Here is a 14,915-nt window from a genome sequence, read left to right as displayed (position 1 = left end):
TCATACAGATTTCCCCTTTTATTTCACAATGATGCTGAGATATTCTATGTACAGTCACATGAGACAGAAAACAAAAGAAGGTGAAAACAAAACACCGATGAACATGCTGAGGCCAGCTCAGTTCTTGCCAGCAGGTAACAATTAGTCACTGTCGCTGTCATTCCGTTTTCTTGACTCCATCTGGCCAACGTGAATGGTGAACCTATACTCCTGGTCGCACCCCATGTAGGAGTCGCTCATGTAGTACAACGTATATGTGTGGTCACCAGGTGCGGGAGCCACAAAGTCGAGCTTTACCTTGGCCTTCTGCTGCAAACTGAGCCTCTTAATGGATATGAGTGAGTTGCTCTTGGACTCGCCGATCACCACCCACCAACCTTCCTCCCTCTTCTGAGGGAACATAGGGGCAATCACTGGTCCAACGACTTCATCTTCCCTTTCCAGCTGGACCACAACGTTGACAGCAGAGCCGCACCGAATGTGATCCTTGCCTTGGATCTCGTATGTGAGCTCGATGTTTGGGTACCGGTTGCAGAACTTCGCGACATCTGCCATTTGGCTGTCAGTCATCTGAAGGAGCTTGTTGCGGTCTTCATCCTCGAGCTCCATGATGTCAAAGACGGTCTCGACACCGTGCTCCTGGCAGCGTTTCACGATTTCAGCCGTGAAGTGCGGCAGCTGCTTGAGGTAAGAATCCTTGTTCCAAAGTGCTTGTGTGACCATCTGCGCCAGTTCCATGGCAGCCAGCGCTGGGGTCAGCCATCCATTGGAACTGAGCACATCTACACAGGCCTGTATAAGCCTGATGGCCTTGCCGAGTATGTCCTCTGTGTCAGATTGAAGCTCAGCTGACAGCTGCATCCGAGACAAGTGTGCCTGCAGGAGCAGGTTGGTCTTCACATGCGGGTCACTGAACTTTGGATTTGTCAGCTTGTGGGGCAGTCGGTTGTACAACTGCCTCAGGATGTTGTCCTCGTGATGCCTAATGGGTATGTTCTCATACTCTGCAGCTGAACTGATGATCTCCAGAAGGCCTCGGATCTTGGTTTTCGAGTTCAGTGACATGCTGAAGAGCTCGATTGTTGTGTAGTTGATGTAGTAGTAGGCAGCAATCATGCCCAAGTTAAGAGGCGCAACATCCATCTCGTCTTCAATGCTGATGCACTTGCTTTGTTCGAGATCGTTCAATGTGTTCTCAACGAGGTCCGACAGGTGATCTGAAAGGTGGCGATGAGTGACACCTTGGAGATTGTAGTAGTTCGGGTTCTGCGTCATCCTCCTGTACAGGAATGTCCATGTAAGGTAGTCCACTGCATCTTGCTTATTCTCAATGGTCTTGGTCACAATCTCGGCATTGAAATGGTCGTGCAGGCAGTGGTCAAGATGGCTCTCTACTGGGAGGGGTTCATACAAGAACTTCTTAAAGAAATCCTTCTTCGATGACTGGCACAACAGAAGGCACTTTCCATCCTCGTCAACGAGAGGCCGGTTAGCCCTACCAACCATCTGGAGGACATCCGTCACAGGGTAATCTTCATAGGCATGGATTTTACCATTGTAGAACTGTGTGTCCATGATGATGACAAGATGAGCCGCCAAAGACAAAGCCCAGCAGAGACTTCGGGAGACCACCACAACCTGGATGGCACCGCTGTCGAAAAGCTGCTCCACCAAGCGTTGGTCAGCTGGGCTCAAGCCTTCGTGAAGGTACGCCACTCCATTGCTCAATGTCTCCTTTAGTGTCTTGTCTGTGATCTTGTCCAGGAAAGGCTTAAGATCGTCCTCGGTGCAGTGCAAGAACTTGGAGGCCTGACCTTCTGAGGCAGAGTACGTGAGGATGTCGATTGCAGTCAGACGTGTCTGTTTTCGTGACGGCACAAAGACAATGACTGGCTTTCGGGGGGAGTGCCTCATGATGCCTTGGTAGACCGGCTTGCTCATGGACAGGAGGCGTGAGGCATTGTGAGTTATGTTGAAGCCCTGGATGTGCAGTTCCAGCAAGACGGGCCTCACATTGGGATGGAAGTTGAAGGTTGAGTTGACGTTAGCTCCGAGCCACTGGCCAATGTCTCGAGCATTCGCCAGGGAGGAACTGAGTGCCAGTATGCGAATCTGGCGCTCTATCTGGGAGGAGATGTAGCGCATTCGGGAGCAGATCACCTCGAGCACGGGGCCATCCTCTCCGCCAACCAAATGCAGCTCGTCCACGATGAACAGGTTGATGTTCTGGACATTCTTGCGTTGCTTCCACCGCCGTGACAAGACGTCCCACTTCTCTGGTGTACCAATGATGATGTTGCCCTTGGCAAGCAGCTTCAGGTCTGTGCCAGTCTCGCCGGTAAGGATCACGACCTGAGAAGAACAGCACTCGTTACTTAAGGTACTAAATTAGGGACAAGAAATTAAAAGAAATGGTAAGAGTGTTGTTATGCTGCTACTGAAACCAATAGTGCAGGCAGTGTGCCACTGTGAAGAGTTTGGTGTTTACATGGACAACTCTTTCTCATAGTATACACATGCAACGAAGGAGCCTGGAGCAAAGGTGTTTGTTTGGTCTTCCTTGGCAAGTAAGGAAACATACACTACATATCCGCTGATGTTACTAGCAGTTCACAATGTCTAAGCATGGAAAATGCCACGCTTTCCTTTTCCATTAATTCAAGAATAACCCAAAAGTTCAATTTAACGCTTTCATTACTGTTAGAAATGTGCTCATTTTTGGCGCCTATGTTTTAATGTTTTATTTGAAGATTCAGTAAGTGATGTCTGTAAAAAATGGTCAAATCTGACACGTAATTAAACTTCAGTGGTCATGACACATTGCATGACACTGCTAATGAATAATTTCAACAGAAACGGAGCAGCGTCATGTCCTGTATAAAGTCCAGGTATGATAATATCCAATCATGCCCCGTGTGCTGCATGCTTTGGGTGCGAGTGAAACCATGCGAGGGTGAACTCAAAAGTATGGTGGTCTGACGAATGCCGCCCTCCCAAGCGAGCAAGAGGAAAGTGGAACGAGCTTGTGGTATTGTGATAAAGCGCGTGCGAGGTGGTACTGTTGTTTGGCAAAGGGGGGGGGGGGGGGGAGGGGAGGGTGCGTTTGGCATGCATCTTTTTTACTCACTCATCTGTGGATGCACATGGCTTTCAGCGCAGCTGAGTACACACACAGCCTGTGCATTCTGTTTTAGAGGTAACCTAAACCATGTGTGCTAAGGGTAGGTACGCCGAGATAGCTTGTTATCATGTGCGTTGTTTTCCTGTGCATTTAGTACTGCCGGGTGCGTAATCTCAATTTTCAGAGATGCGTTGAAGCGAGAGGCAGACGAAGCATTCACTCCCCACTGCAGGTGCTTTTCATGAAAGTGCTGTCCCACTGTGGGTGACATTATCAGCCAAGGGAGCAGAATGGACATGAAAGCGTGGCTGGCTTCAATTCATACCACAGATGTGAAGATATTGTTGACACGGCATGAAACCGTATCCTCTGTCGCAGTCTCCCAAATCCAACAAAATTAAATTTTTTTCTCATTGAAATTTGCCTTTTCTGATTGCCTGATAATTCAGTAAATTTCGCGGCCCCTTCCGCGTAACAAAGATCCATCGTTGACTGTGCTTATTCACACAAAAGGTCAAATTTAAATGAAACAAAATTTCAATATAATGAAGCAAAGTGCCGATTTTACTGACTTCGTTACATAGACGTTTAACTGTATCTGTTTATTATGATGCCTACCCTTTTGGCCCTTGAGTCCGCATATCTGTTTATTATGATGCCTATCCTTTTGGACCTTGAGTCCGCAGTATGTATTTAATAAATAAATTAAATGTCTGTGCTGCTGCAGGCCTTACTAAAGCTATAAGTAACGACCAACCCTCACCTTCTTGTTCAACTGCAGGGAGAACTTCTGAGTCCAGTCGGCGTATATGATCTCAGCAAGAGCTTCATTTGGAGTCACGTACACACAGCGGCCTTCTGACACCTGAGAGAACAGGCGCAAGATGGCAAACTCTGCACAGATTGTCTTCCCGCTTCCTGTTGGAGCGCCGACAAAGACATTGTCATCACTGCTGTATATGGCATTGAAGACTTGTGTCTGGATCGGATTGAAGAAAGGAAACTTGTCCTTGTACAGAGCCTCAAACGTTGGGTTTCGCAAAGCAGACACAGGCAAGGGCTGCAGATCTAGCAATTCCGTAGGCGGAGGGTACTTCTCGGGGAGTATCAGATGGCGGAATGATACTGGAAGCTGTGTTTCTGCATTGATCCACCGGTCTGACACAATGCGAATGAAGTACTGTGGCGGCAGTGGCTCAAAGACAGGGACGAAGAATTTGATGAGGTGCTCATCCTGGGAAAACTTGCTCTTGAGCAGAAAGTACTCATGGTGGAGGATGACCTCCGAGTCAACATCTTCCACGAGAATCCAGAAGGCCTCAGATGTGCCGTGGATCTTCTCATCCCACTGGAAGTCTGGCGTGATGGTCAGTTCCACCCGCAGCATAGATCGCGTAATGGGTTGGATATGGGCGGCCAGCTCCAGTTTGGGGAACTGGTGCACGTACCTGTGCACCAGCTTTCCCAGTTTGGGCATCCTCAGAAGCTCACCAATCTCACTGACGCCAAGATCGTAAAGGCGTTCCCAAGGGAAGTTTTTCTTTTCAACCTTCTTGATCACCTCATCGGGGACCTTCCTGAACTGTCGCAGTGGCGTCATGGATTGCCACATGCGTTTGTCAATCATCTTGCACAAGCTCAGCGCCTTGTCTGTCAGCTGTGCCCAGCCACGGTGAAGCACAATTTCAAAGATGGCACGCATCAGGCGCGCGGCACTCTGGGTCACATACACCATATCAGCCATGAGGGCAAGTCCCTCAAGTTTCAGCTGGGAAATGTATGCCTGCAAGAGAACGTTCACTTTGGCCGTTGGTTCTTCCATGCTCTCTTTGATGGGGATTGGGACACGCTCCATCAGCTTCTGGAGCTCGAGCTTCTCTTCCTCACGAATGGTGATGTTCCGAAACTCACTGGAGAGTGAAAAGACCTTGAACAGCTCAATCTCGCTCAAAGTGGGTTTGAGCAGCTGGTTGTAGGTGGCCATGGTCTCAAATGTGCAGTAGTAGTAGCTGGCAATCCGACCAAGCTCTGTCACTTGCATGTTCCCAGACTTCTTGTCGAAGCGGAGAAGGTTGCTCTTCTCTAGTTGCGCTGCAGCCGTGAAGATTAGGTCAGCACGCCTCTGTTCCAGCAATGGGTCCGACTTGATCTCATCATGTGAAATGCCATACAGCGTCGGCGCACGTAGCATACGAATGTAAAGGTATGTGTACCCCAGCCAAGTGGATGCATCTTTCACATTCTGGATGTTGCCAAGGACGATTTCTGCATTGAGCACATCGGGAAGCTTGCTGATCAGTTGGCTTTCAATGGGCAGCTGCTGGTTGAGAAGGGAAAGATAGTACTGCAGCTCGCTGTGATTTGTGATCAGAATGCCTTCACCCTTAGTGTCGTACTGGGGTCGTCCAGCCCTGCCAAGCATTTGGAGAACATCTAGGGCCCCTAGCTCAACCCAGCGTCCCTTCTCAGGGTTGTATATCTGGGTTCCCTTGATGACAACTGTGTGGGCAGGAAGGTTGACACCCCAGGCGAGGGTAGCCGTCGACACCAGCACCTGAATGTGACGGTCAGCAAACAAGTCCTCCACGAGGGTACGATCCACACGGCTCATGCCAGCATGATGTATACCAAAGCCATATGGCAGAAGGTCCTTCAGCTCGAGGTTCTTCACCTGTTCTGCTTCAGATCGGAGCACTTCTGTGGACGCAGAACCCTCTCGAAGAAAGTGTCCCAGTGTGTCCTTCTCAAGACACATGTCTCGCACAGCTCTGGCAGTCTTTCCAGTCTCCTTCCGTGAATGGACGAATATGAGAATCTGGTTCTTTCCGGCGTTGTCAATTACCTTCTCATATAGGATTTCGTTCATGAGCTGAAACCGCTTGATGGCTTTCTTTTCTGTGATTCCAATGTACTGCTGCTCGAGCGGCACGGGCCGGAAGCTGTTGTCAAAGAAGAAAAGTCCCTTGGCCGGGTTAACTCTCAAGAATGTGGCAACATCTTCATAGTTTGGCAGGGTGGCACTGAGACCAACGAGCCTGACGTCCTCCTGAGTCATCTCGATGTTTCGAATGGTTCTCGCCACAAGGGCCTCCAGCACTGGACCTCGCTCATCGTGAAGCAAGTGAATCTCATCGAAGATCATGAGGCGCACGAGCTGAGTGTAGGTGCGCTCACCTCCCTTCCTAGTAATGATGTCCCACTTCTCCGGTGTGCACACAATCACCTGGGTTGCATTGATCTGCTCTCTCGTCAGCTGGTGGTCACCCGTCAACTCGGAGACCGTTATGTTGTATGAGTTGAGTCGCTTGCTGAAGTTGCCCACCATCTCCTGCACAAGGGAACGCATTGGTGCGACGTAGATGATCTTGAACTCGTCCCCATTGATTGACCCATCTGGGTTGATGTGCTTGCCAATCTCCCGCATCATGCATAGCAGGGCTACATTGGTTTTGCCAGCACCTGTCGGGGCACAGAGGAGGAGGTTTTCGTCCGATTCTAGCGCAGCTTTGTGCAAGCGGCTCTGAATACGGTTTAGACTACGGAACCCTTCGAAAGCGGGCTGAGCGTACTTTGGCAGCTTGTCAACAGACACGAGTGACTCGCTGGCGTCAAAAGCCTTGGGCTTGAGGGCAGGAACGTGAATCTCTTCGTAGCCCTTACGCTGCTTACGAAACGACCCATCGGGCAATTGGCACCGTTTGTTGGCCATGAAGTGGCTTCCATGCTGGAATGACAAGTCTTCCAGGTCGAGCATCTTGCACTGAGACATCTGAGGAACGGCACTGTCCTCGTCCATGTCCATGGGCTCCAGCTCGGCATTGACTCGTGCCTGCCGGGCCTGGGCGCGCCGCTCACGCTCCTCCTGCACCATGTCATCCTTATCGGTGTTTTCAAGCTGCCTCAGAATCCGCTCCAGCTCCGGGTCGGCCTGCATCTTGTCGCGCAACTTGGATCGCTCGGTGGCGCTCTGGGATGATGCTAGGAGAGTACAGTAGAGGATCATCTGCCGGTGCTGCCGCAGAACCTTGATGAAGTCGAACTGGTTAAAGCCAAGGAGCAGCACCAGTTGGTTCTCGACGTCACGATCATCAACAGCTGTCTTGAGAATGTCCAGGACCTCTCCGGCCTTTGTCTGAGCCACGACAGGGTCATCATAGAACTTGCTCAGCTTGCGCTATAGAAAAAAAAAGAAGAGAGAATCTCTTACTGCAAGGAAAAATTGTACCCACAGACAAACAGCTATTCAAAATATGAATGGCCACAGAGAATGCCTTGAACTATAACGTACAGTGTGGTGCGATATGTATAGGGCAAACTGTGCTGTTGCTGCAGTATCTTTTCTGCAGATATGAAATGAAAAGCCTGGAAGTTCCTTGTGCTTGTGTGTTATATCAGTTGTCAGGCAACACACTAAAGGTAGTTTCAGCTGCGAGGTCCCTATAAAAACCCACACTTCCATTGTATGGCATGTTGCCCTGGTGTCATGAACTGTAATGGATAATAGTGCCTCATGCTGAAAAATGTTGCCATGGCGTCATGAACTGTAATGGATAATAGTGCCTCATGCTGAAAACAATCTGTTAACCATAGACTTTTCTGCATTTTCTACCATGGTGGTCCAGCAGTAATCTTTGAACTGGTTATTAATGCACAGTATGCTACATTTGCATAAAAAGTGAAGCAATGTTCATGGACAGTTTTGGTGCAGTGCAGGCATCAGCTTCAAAGGTAAAAGAAGCACGAAGCACAGCAGTGTTTATGGCTGTTCCTGATAGTGGAGCAGGGGAGATGGCCCCGTTCCACATCTGTCAATTTAGTACGGTGGTGATTCAAAAGTAAGAAAACGGTTGTCAACCACTCGTCCCGTAGCTATCAGCACTCTCAAAGGCTCACTCTCAGGAGGGTTCACTGCAAAAACCTTTGTAATAAAACGGACGGAAGCAAATTTCACCCGACCTGCAACCAGTAGGCGTCGATCTCTCGCGGGTGCAGCCCTGCCTTGGAGCCCTTTCGGCCCCCTTCGCGGCCGGCTATCAGGTTGGTCGCTTGCAGTGTGGTGTCCAGGTGGGCCTCTTCTCCTTCGGCCTCGTCGTTCGAGTCGTCCTCGCGCACCTCGCCCACAATCTCGTCGTCCTCTTCGTCCGACTCCTCGAACTGCACGTTAACGCCGTACGTTTCGTCGATGTTCTCCTCGACGACGGGCTGCTTTTCGTCGACGCCATAGTCGGTGATCTTCTTGCACAGGTTCACAAGCAGCGCGAACCGCTCTTCCGCGACGGATCCCAGCAGTGCTTCGGTCTCCTTGCGACGTTCACCCTCCTTGATGCGGTCGCTCTTTAGCACCGCGAGGATCTCGTCGGCGGCACCGCAAAGGATGTCGCGAGGCTGATCGCCCAGCGCCTCTTGGATGAAGCTTAGCAGAACTTCGTACGTCTGCTTGGTCTCTGTAGTCTTGGGCCGGTACAGGATGCCGACGACGTCTTCGACGCCTTCCGAGAGCAGGGACTGCCCTTTCAGCTTGGCGGCGTCGTACCGACTTTCGTCGGACGCCTTCTTCTGCTGCTGCTGCTGCTTCTTGGACTTGCGTTCGTCTTTGCTGGGTTTGGTGCGCTGGTAGCGGTCTCCCATGCGGGAGCCCTCGAGCTTCCCGACGAGCGATACGACTTCGCCAGTCGCCTCATCGCGGGGCCTACGCTCGATGAGACGAGTGTCGGCCTGGAGGACGAGGTTAGAATTTGCTTTGTACTCGTACTGAAGCGAACGTGCGGCGACGTCCGCCATGTTTCTCGTCGATTCGCTTGCGTTTGAAAACTTGGCTCGGCTAGCTTCGCGACGACACACGGATGATGGTAACAGCCGCAAAAACGGTTTTTGTGTTACAAATATACCCTTTAAGAATACCGCTTTGCCACAATTTACCTTTCACAAATAATTTATATTTAATTAAGTTTAACTTTCCTATAATGAAACTAGTATTCACAGAAGTATGTATGTAAATATATGGCCTTGAGATCTTCGAGATTGCAGCCAATACGTGTGCGTTGCTTAATCTCGGAGGCTAAAAAGCGGCCGCGAGCAGAGACACTTTATTGTTGCAAGCATTCGTCAAAAATACTTTGAACTACGTACAAAATAAGTTATAGTCTATCTTACTTCAAAAATAATTTGTTTGAAATTTCAGATTCTTTAAAAAACATACATTGAGGCCGTGATGCAGGCTTGCGGACCCCACGTGGAGCCGTTGGCGTCCGAGCTTCCCAGCGTTCCCTCTTCAACTGGCGTAATGGCGGCCGACAGCATGCAAGCAGCAACAGCATCCCTCGTTTTTCAGTATTTGAGTGGCGTCGACAAGGCGCTCGCCAACCAGTTCCAAAAGAAACGAAGCGCGAAACCCCTGCCCAAAGGAGTTCCGCAGCTCGACAAGGTCGTGAGCTCGTACTTCGAAGGGCAGCCTCAACAGCGTAAGCTCCTCCAGGCGCCATGTGCTGCTGCTCCCGGCGCTACGTCAAAGGCAAAGCACGACGTGTCTTCCTCCGAGGATTCTTCGAGCGAGGAAGAGGCCAAGCCAGCAAATCCAGTCAACTCCACGACACCTAAGGGAAACACTGCCAAGGTGAACCCCAAAACGCCAGCCTCGGCTCAGAAGCCCAAGCCCGCTGCACAGGCGGACAGTGAGGACTCCGACTCGGACTCCGATTCATCAGAAGACGCAGCACTGAAGGGCAAGAAAGCGCCGGCTGCTACACCGAAGCCGGCAGCGCTTCAAGCGAAGGCTCCTGCAAAGCGAGCCAAACCCGAGACCGACTCGTCGGAGAGCTCGGACTCTGAAGCTGCTGCTCCGCCGAGTAAGAAGCCCGCCGTGCCAACACCCGTGCTTAAGGCGGCTCCCAAGAAGCCGCAGCAGTCAAAGGACGACAGCTCAAGCAGCTCGGACGACGAAGATGATGATCCCAGGAACAAGGCTGCGCTGAACAAGCCTGCCGCTGCCACGCCGCAGGCCAAGCCGGCGCCCAAGAAACCGGCTTCGGCGCAGAAGCAACAGGAGAGCTCTTCCGACTCCTCCTCTGACGACGATGGAGCGTCTAAGCCACCGCCCGCCAAAAAGCAGGCACCCGCGAAGTCGACGCCAAAGGCCCAGAACGCGGCATCGTCGGCCAAGAAGGTTGTTGCCAAGCGGACCGCCCAAGAGTCTTCAAGCTCGGACAGTTCGGAAGAGTCTGAGCCACAGAAGAAGCCGGTGACACCCAAAAGTGCCGCGACTACGCCGGCCAGCAAATCCGCTGCACCGAAGGCGACAACGGGAAAGGCTGCTGCCTCGAAAGCAACACCGGCCAAGCGCCAGAAGGACAGTAGCTCGTCTTCAGAAAACGAGGACGATCAGCCTCACAAAGTCGCCAAGCCTGCGGCCGCTGCCGCCAAGAACCAGAAGACTGTGCTGAAGGTGGCCATCGGCCCAGCTAAGAAGGCTCCACCGGCTAAGAAAGAAGAGTCAAGCGACAGTTCATCCTCGGAAGCACCTCCAACCAAGGCAACTCCTGCCAAACAGGTGACTGGGAAGCAGACGCTGGCCAAGTCAGCAGCTGCCAAGCCGGCGCAAGGAAAGACACAACCAGCAGCCAAGGACAGCTCCAGCTCCGAAAGTGACTCCGATGATAAGCCAGCAAAAAAGTTGACTGTCTCTAAAGGAAAACAAGCCGTGACTAAGCTGGCACAGAAGCCAGCACAGGCCAAACAGGACAGTTCAGATTCTGAAAGTGACTCTGAGGAAGAGTCAAGACCAGCACCCGCTAAAGCAGCTGCGAAACCAATGCCAGCAAAAAAACAAGCTCAGGCAAAAAAGGAAAGCTCCTCGGACTCTGACAGCGACTCTGAGGAGTCAAAGCCGGCACCTCTCAAGGCAGCAGCAAAGCCAACACCGGGCAAGAAGCCAGTCCTAGCAAAGAAAGACAGTTCTTCAGACTCAGAAAGTGACTCTGAGGATGACGCAAAGCCAGCGCACCCCAAACCTGCCATGACAAAGCCAAGCGCCATAAAGAAGCAGACTCCTGCCAAGAAGCAGCCGCAAGAGGAGTCATCTTCTGACAGCAGCAGTGAGGAAGAAGCAACCAAAAAGCCTCAGGGTAAGAGTCCCGCCACCACAGCAAAACCAGCGAAAGCGACTAAGACGCCCCCTCCCCCAAAGCCTCCCGGAAAAGGTACGCCAGTTGCCGCTAAGCCACAGCAAGACTCCTCTTCATCTGACAGCGATGATGACGACAACAGATGGCCAGCGGTGAAACCGGTAGTGACGCCAAAGAATGTTCCAGCTTCAACACCCAAGGCAACACCTGTTTCAGAGAAGAAGCTTCAAAAGAAACAAGAATCTTCCTCGTCTGAAGACAGTGATGAAGAAGCCCCTCCAAAATCGTCGCTGGTGAGACAGCAGAAGATTGCTCCGAAGAAGCCTGCTGCGAAGGAGTCCTCATCTTCTGACAGTGAAGATGAACAGCCAGCAGCCAAGAAAGGCGGGAAACCTTTACAAGCCAAGACATCAACGCCAAAAGTGGCTGTGAACAACGCAGAAGACTCCAGCGAGGACGAAAGTGAGGAAGAGTCGAGTAAAAGCAAGAATGCGCAGAGTACGCCGATGCTTAACGGTACTGGCAACCCTGGTTCCCCTGACAAAGGAAGGAAAAGCTCACCATTTAGGAGAGTGAAATCTGACAAAGTCCATGTAGACCCCAAGCTACGCGACAATTCTTTCGAAGCCAAGGCTGGTGCTCGAGGATCATGGGGAGAGAAGGCCTACAGCGTGTTGAAAAACGTCAAGGGCAGGGACTTCAGGCACGAGAAGACGAAGAAGAAGCGGGGAACATACTCTGGTGGAAGCATTGACACAGGTGTCAACTCGATACGCTTTGATGACTGATCTGCTGCACACCTCATCAGCAACTGTACAGGGCAAGTCATTTGTCACATGGTTTTTAATCTACCCCGGGGTTGGCATTCTTCGCGTCTGTGTGCAGTTCCAGATTGACTAGGCACACTTGGAAGATTGGCACTGTACTGGGCTATCTGCATACTTTTTTTTTCCCATATGATAACCTGTGGAGGCACGAGCATCACATACTGTCATTAAAGGATTGTTTCAGGCGGTCACTTCATTTCTGTAATCACTGCCTGCTCCTGACTTCACGGGAGCAACATTCGTTGCCACTTGCCAGTTTGGTTACACTTATTTTATTAGTCAAAAGTTCACATTTTATTGTAGCATAAGTTTGGAGACCACTGATGCCATGAAAAAAATTCTTTGCAACCTAGACACGCAGGCTGAAATAAAGTGGTACAGCTTACGTGTTTCAGTTCAGTAGATGCAGTGCATTGAGACTCATGTTGCCTATCTGTGCTAGAAGAAATTGAAACTCTTCACTCATGCTGGGGTCTCTGGACTTTTGCTCCTGTCTGTATAGTAAAGTACATTTGCAGCATACTTTGCCATATAAACAAAACATTTTGCAGTACTGTCAGTACATTTAACAGGTTTCCAGTTACCAAAGACACTGACGAATTTGTGTGACATGACAGTGTGTCCAAAAAGATTGTAACTAAATGCACTCCCTTCTATTCGCATACTGTACGTTGGGCAAATTGGTATGTATAATGGTATGAGTAAAGCGGAGTGCAAGATATTCAAAGACTGTGTCCCTTCTTTTGCTTTGTTTCAGTCTATTTGTATTCAGCTTTACTTATTTCCTGTTTAGCAGCTTTTGGATTCAATGAATTCTACAATTTCTGGCTGTCGATTAAGCGCGCTACGTGCACTGTCTATGTAACCTTTCACATCTTGCGCGAGCATGCACATTAGCCTTGTCCACTTGACCGGTTGCTGTAGAGCCCTCCAAACGATGATGTACCACGTCATAGCTATCTTCGGCAGTGTGCCAAACTCTTCCATAGAAGCTTCATGACCATCAAAAAATGTCAAAGGACTGTGGTAGCATACTTCTTTCTGTACCCAACCTTGAATTTCCCCTCGTGTTCACATTGGGGTTATAAGGAGGAGGCAAGCATCACCTGAACTTTCTGCTGTGTGATGTTGCACATTACATTTAATGAATATCTTTTACAACTCAAAATGCAGTAGAATATTACACTTCATAGTTCACTGCACAAGCTTGTGTAGATGACGTGCATGGAGCCTGCTTCCAATGAAAGCTAAGAGCCAGTTAGATGTTTCAAGAGTATAAGTGCTTTTAGAATCAGTGCTGCTAAAGTTGCGCTTACTGGTGACTGGAACAACCTGTGCACATTGAGGAGCGTGTTATGGCCCACAAGCTTTTTAATGTTACGCAGAGGATGGTGCTAAAATTCGAATGCACAAAAGGGTGTGAAACTGGGCTGATTAGTTGTGATATTGAGCAACAGGAATCTCGAGTACAAATTTGGACAAACAGTGAAAGGAACACACACGACAACAGCACAGCTGTTGTGTTATGTGATCCTCCCTCTGTTGCTCACCCAGATTTAGACTCTAGATGCTATTTGTTCAAATGGAAACACACTTGCACTTTGTTTGCGGATACTGGCATTTTGCACAAGTTGCCTTGTGCACATAGACAACTGTAGGCAGCCCGACATTTTGTAGTTGTTGCTCTTGGTGATCTTGGAAGATGTGACATTTCCTTTTCATTAGCAAGTTTCAAGACATTTTATCACCACCATAGCCAGTGTATGTGGCCAATTGTAGGTAATCCAACATCTTGCAGTTGCTGCAGCAGTTCGTCGTCTCAAACAGTGCAAACTTTCCCTTCCATTAGACAGCAAGATTCAAGATACACTTTATGGCCACTGTAGTCTGTTCCTCCGTATATAACTGGAAAATTTCAACTTGTGCCCTCCAGTTTGTGCTTACACACACAGCAGCCATTACCAGTGTGCATCGCAGTGGTTACTGCATGAGGTGCCACAGGTCCAAATTCATGTCTCTTGTCATTCTCATACTTGATCCCCTTCAGAACAAATACATAGGACTGTCATCCGCGACGGAATCGCTCTACACGACGAGACCACACGCAGGAGAAGCCAAGCCTAAATAACATATTAACATATTAGCTAAATAACAGATTTTCAACTGCGAGTACTGGGTCAAGGGTGACTTGCACCAGGAAAGGAAATTGGCTAAAATAATCATGATCCCCAAACCAAAAAAAAATTCCTTGATCGATACACTCCGGCCGGTATCGCTCGCATCCTGCCTGGTAAAGCTCTATTAGAGGGTGATCCATAGCAGACTGCAGCGATACCTGGAAGAGCAGAACTGCTTCCCGGACTGCACGATAGGATTTCGCAGGGGTTTATCGTGTCAAGACGCCTTTCTCCTACTTGGAGACGAAATTCTAATACACCGTACGGCAATGAGAGACTAGCCCTAGCACTAGACCTCAAAGGAGCTTTCAAGAATGTCTCTAATGCCGCAATGCTTGAGGAACTCGCACACGCGGGTTGTGGCGAGTGTACCTACAATTACGTAACCAAGGGTGTTTCTTTCCAACCACGAGGCATGCATCAGTATTGGCCAAATCACATTGGAGACATTTGAAATGCCTAGCAAACGACCACCTCAAGGAGCGATAATATCACCTCTGCTCTTGATCATGGCAATGTGTCGCCTCATATGTGATCTGGATCAGATACCCGACCTAGGTTACACGCTCTACGCGGATGACATCATGCTGTGGGCGAGCAGAGGTTCTCTAGGGGATAAATAATATGCGCTCCAAAGCACAGTATTAGCGGTGGATAAATTTTCCCGAGG

At 49.8% G+C, this 14,915-nt stretch overlaps 2 protein-coding genes across 2 annotated transcripts; one reads left to right on the top strand and one right to left on the bottom strand.

Annotated features, from left to right (window-relative positions):
• On the bottom strand, positions 1-8,936 carry Brr2 (U5 small nuclear ribonucleoprotein l(3)72Ab). Its single transcript, XM_065435195.1, has 3 exons — positions 8,078-8,936; positions 3,885-7,295; positions 1-2,352 (listed from the first exon to the last, which is right to left on the bottom strand). Exons 1-3 carry the CDS (start codon positions 8,900-8,902, stop codon positions 142-144), a joined length of 6,447 nt encoding a protein of 2,148 aa, XP_065291267.1. The 5' UTR covers positions 8,903-8,936; the 3' UTR covers positions 1-141.
• A 305-nt stretch (positions 8,937-9,241) lies between these two features.
• Positions 9,242-12,259, top strand: LOC135904407 (nucleolar and coiled-body phosphoprotein 1-like). The gene has a single exon (XM_065435196.1). The coding sequence runs from the start codon at positions 9,333-9,335 to the stop codon at positions 12,027-12,029; it is 2,697 nt and encodes an 898-aa protein (XP_065291268.1). The 5' UTR covers positions 9,242-9,332; the 3' UTR covers positions 12,030-12,259.
• The last annotated feature ends 2,656 nt before the right edge of the window (positions 12,260-14,915 follow it).

This window comes from Dermacentor albipictus, chromosome 7 (genome assembly GCF_038994185.2).
Source record: "Dermacentor albipictus isolate Rhodes 1998 colony chromosome 7, USDA_Dalb.pri_finalv2, whole genome shotgun sequence".
NCBI classification, from domain to species: domain Eukaryota; kingdom Metazoa; phylum Arthropoda; class Arachnida; order Ixodida; family Ixodidae; genus Dermacentor; species Dermacentor albipictus.
The sequence above is the reverse complement of the archived record's forward strand: the minus strand, read 5'-3'. Positions and strand labels throughout refer to the sequence as shown.

Bases quoted from the DNA above. Each gene is read 5' to 3' on its own strand.
- LOC135904407 (XM_065435196.1), top strand. From the start codon at position 9,333: ATGCAGGCTTGCGGACCCCACGTGGAGCCGTTGGCGTCCGAGCTTCCC.
- Brr2 (XM_065435195.1), bottom strand. From the start codon at position 8,902: ATGGCGGACGTCGCCGCACGTTCGCTTCAGTACGAGTACAAAGCAAAT. The intron at 7,296-8,077 runs GTCGGGTGAAAT...TTTTTTCTATAG, and splicing joins TCGACGCCTACTGGTTGCAG to CGCAAGCTGAGCAAGTTCTA. The intron at 2,353-3,884 runs GTGAGGGTTGGT...TGTTCTTCTCAG, and splicing joins CCCTGCAGTTGAACAAGAAG to GTCGTGATCCTTACCGGCGA.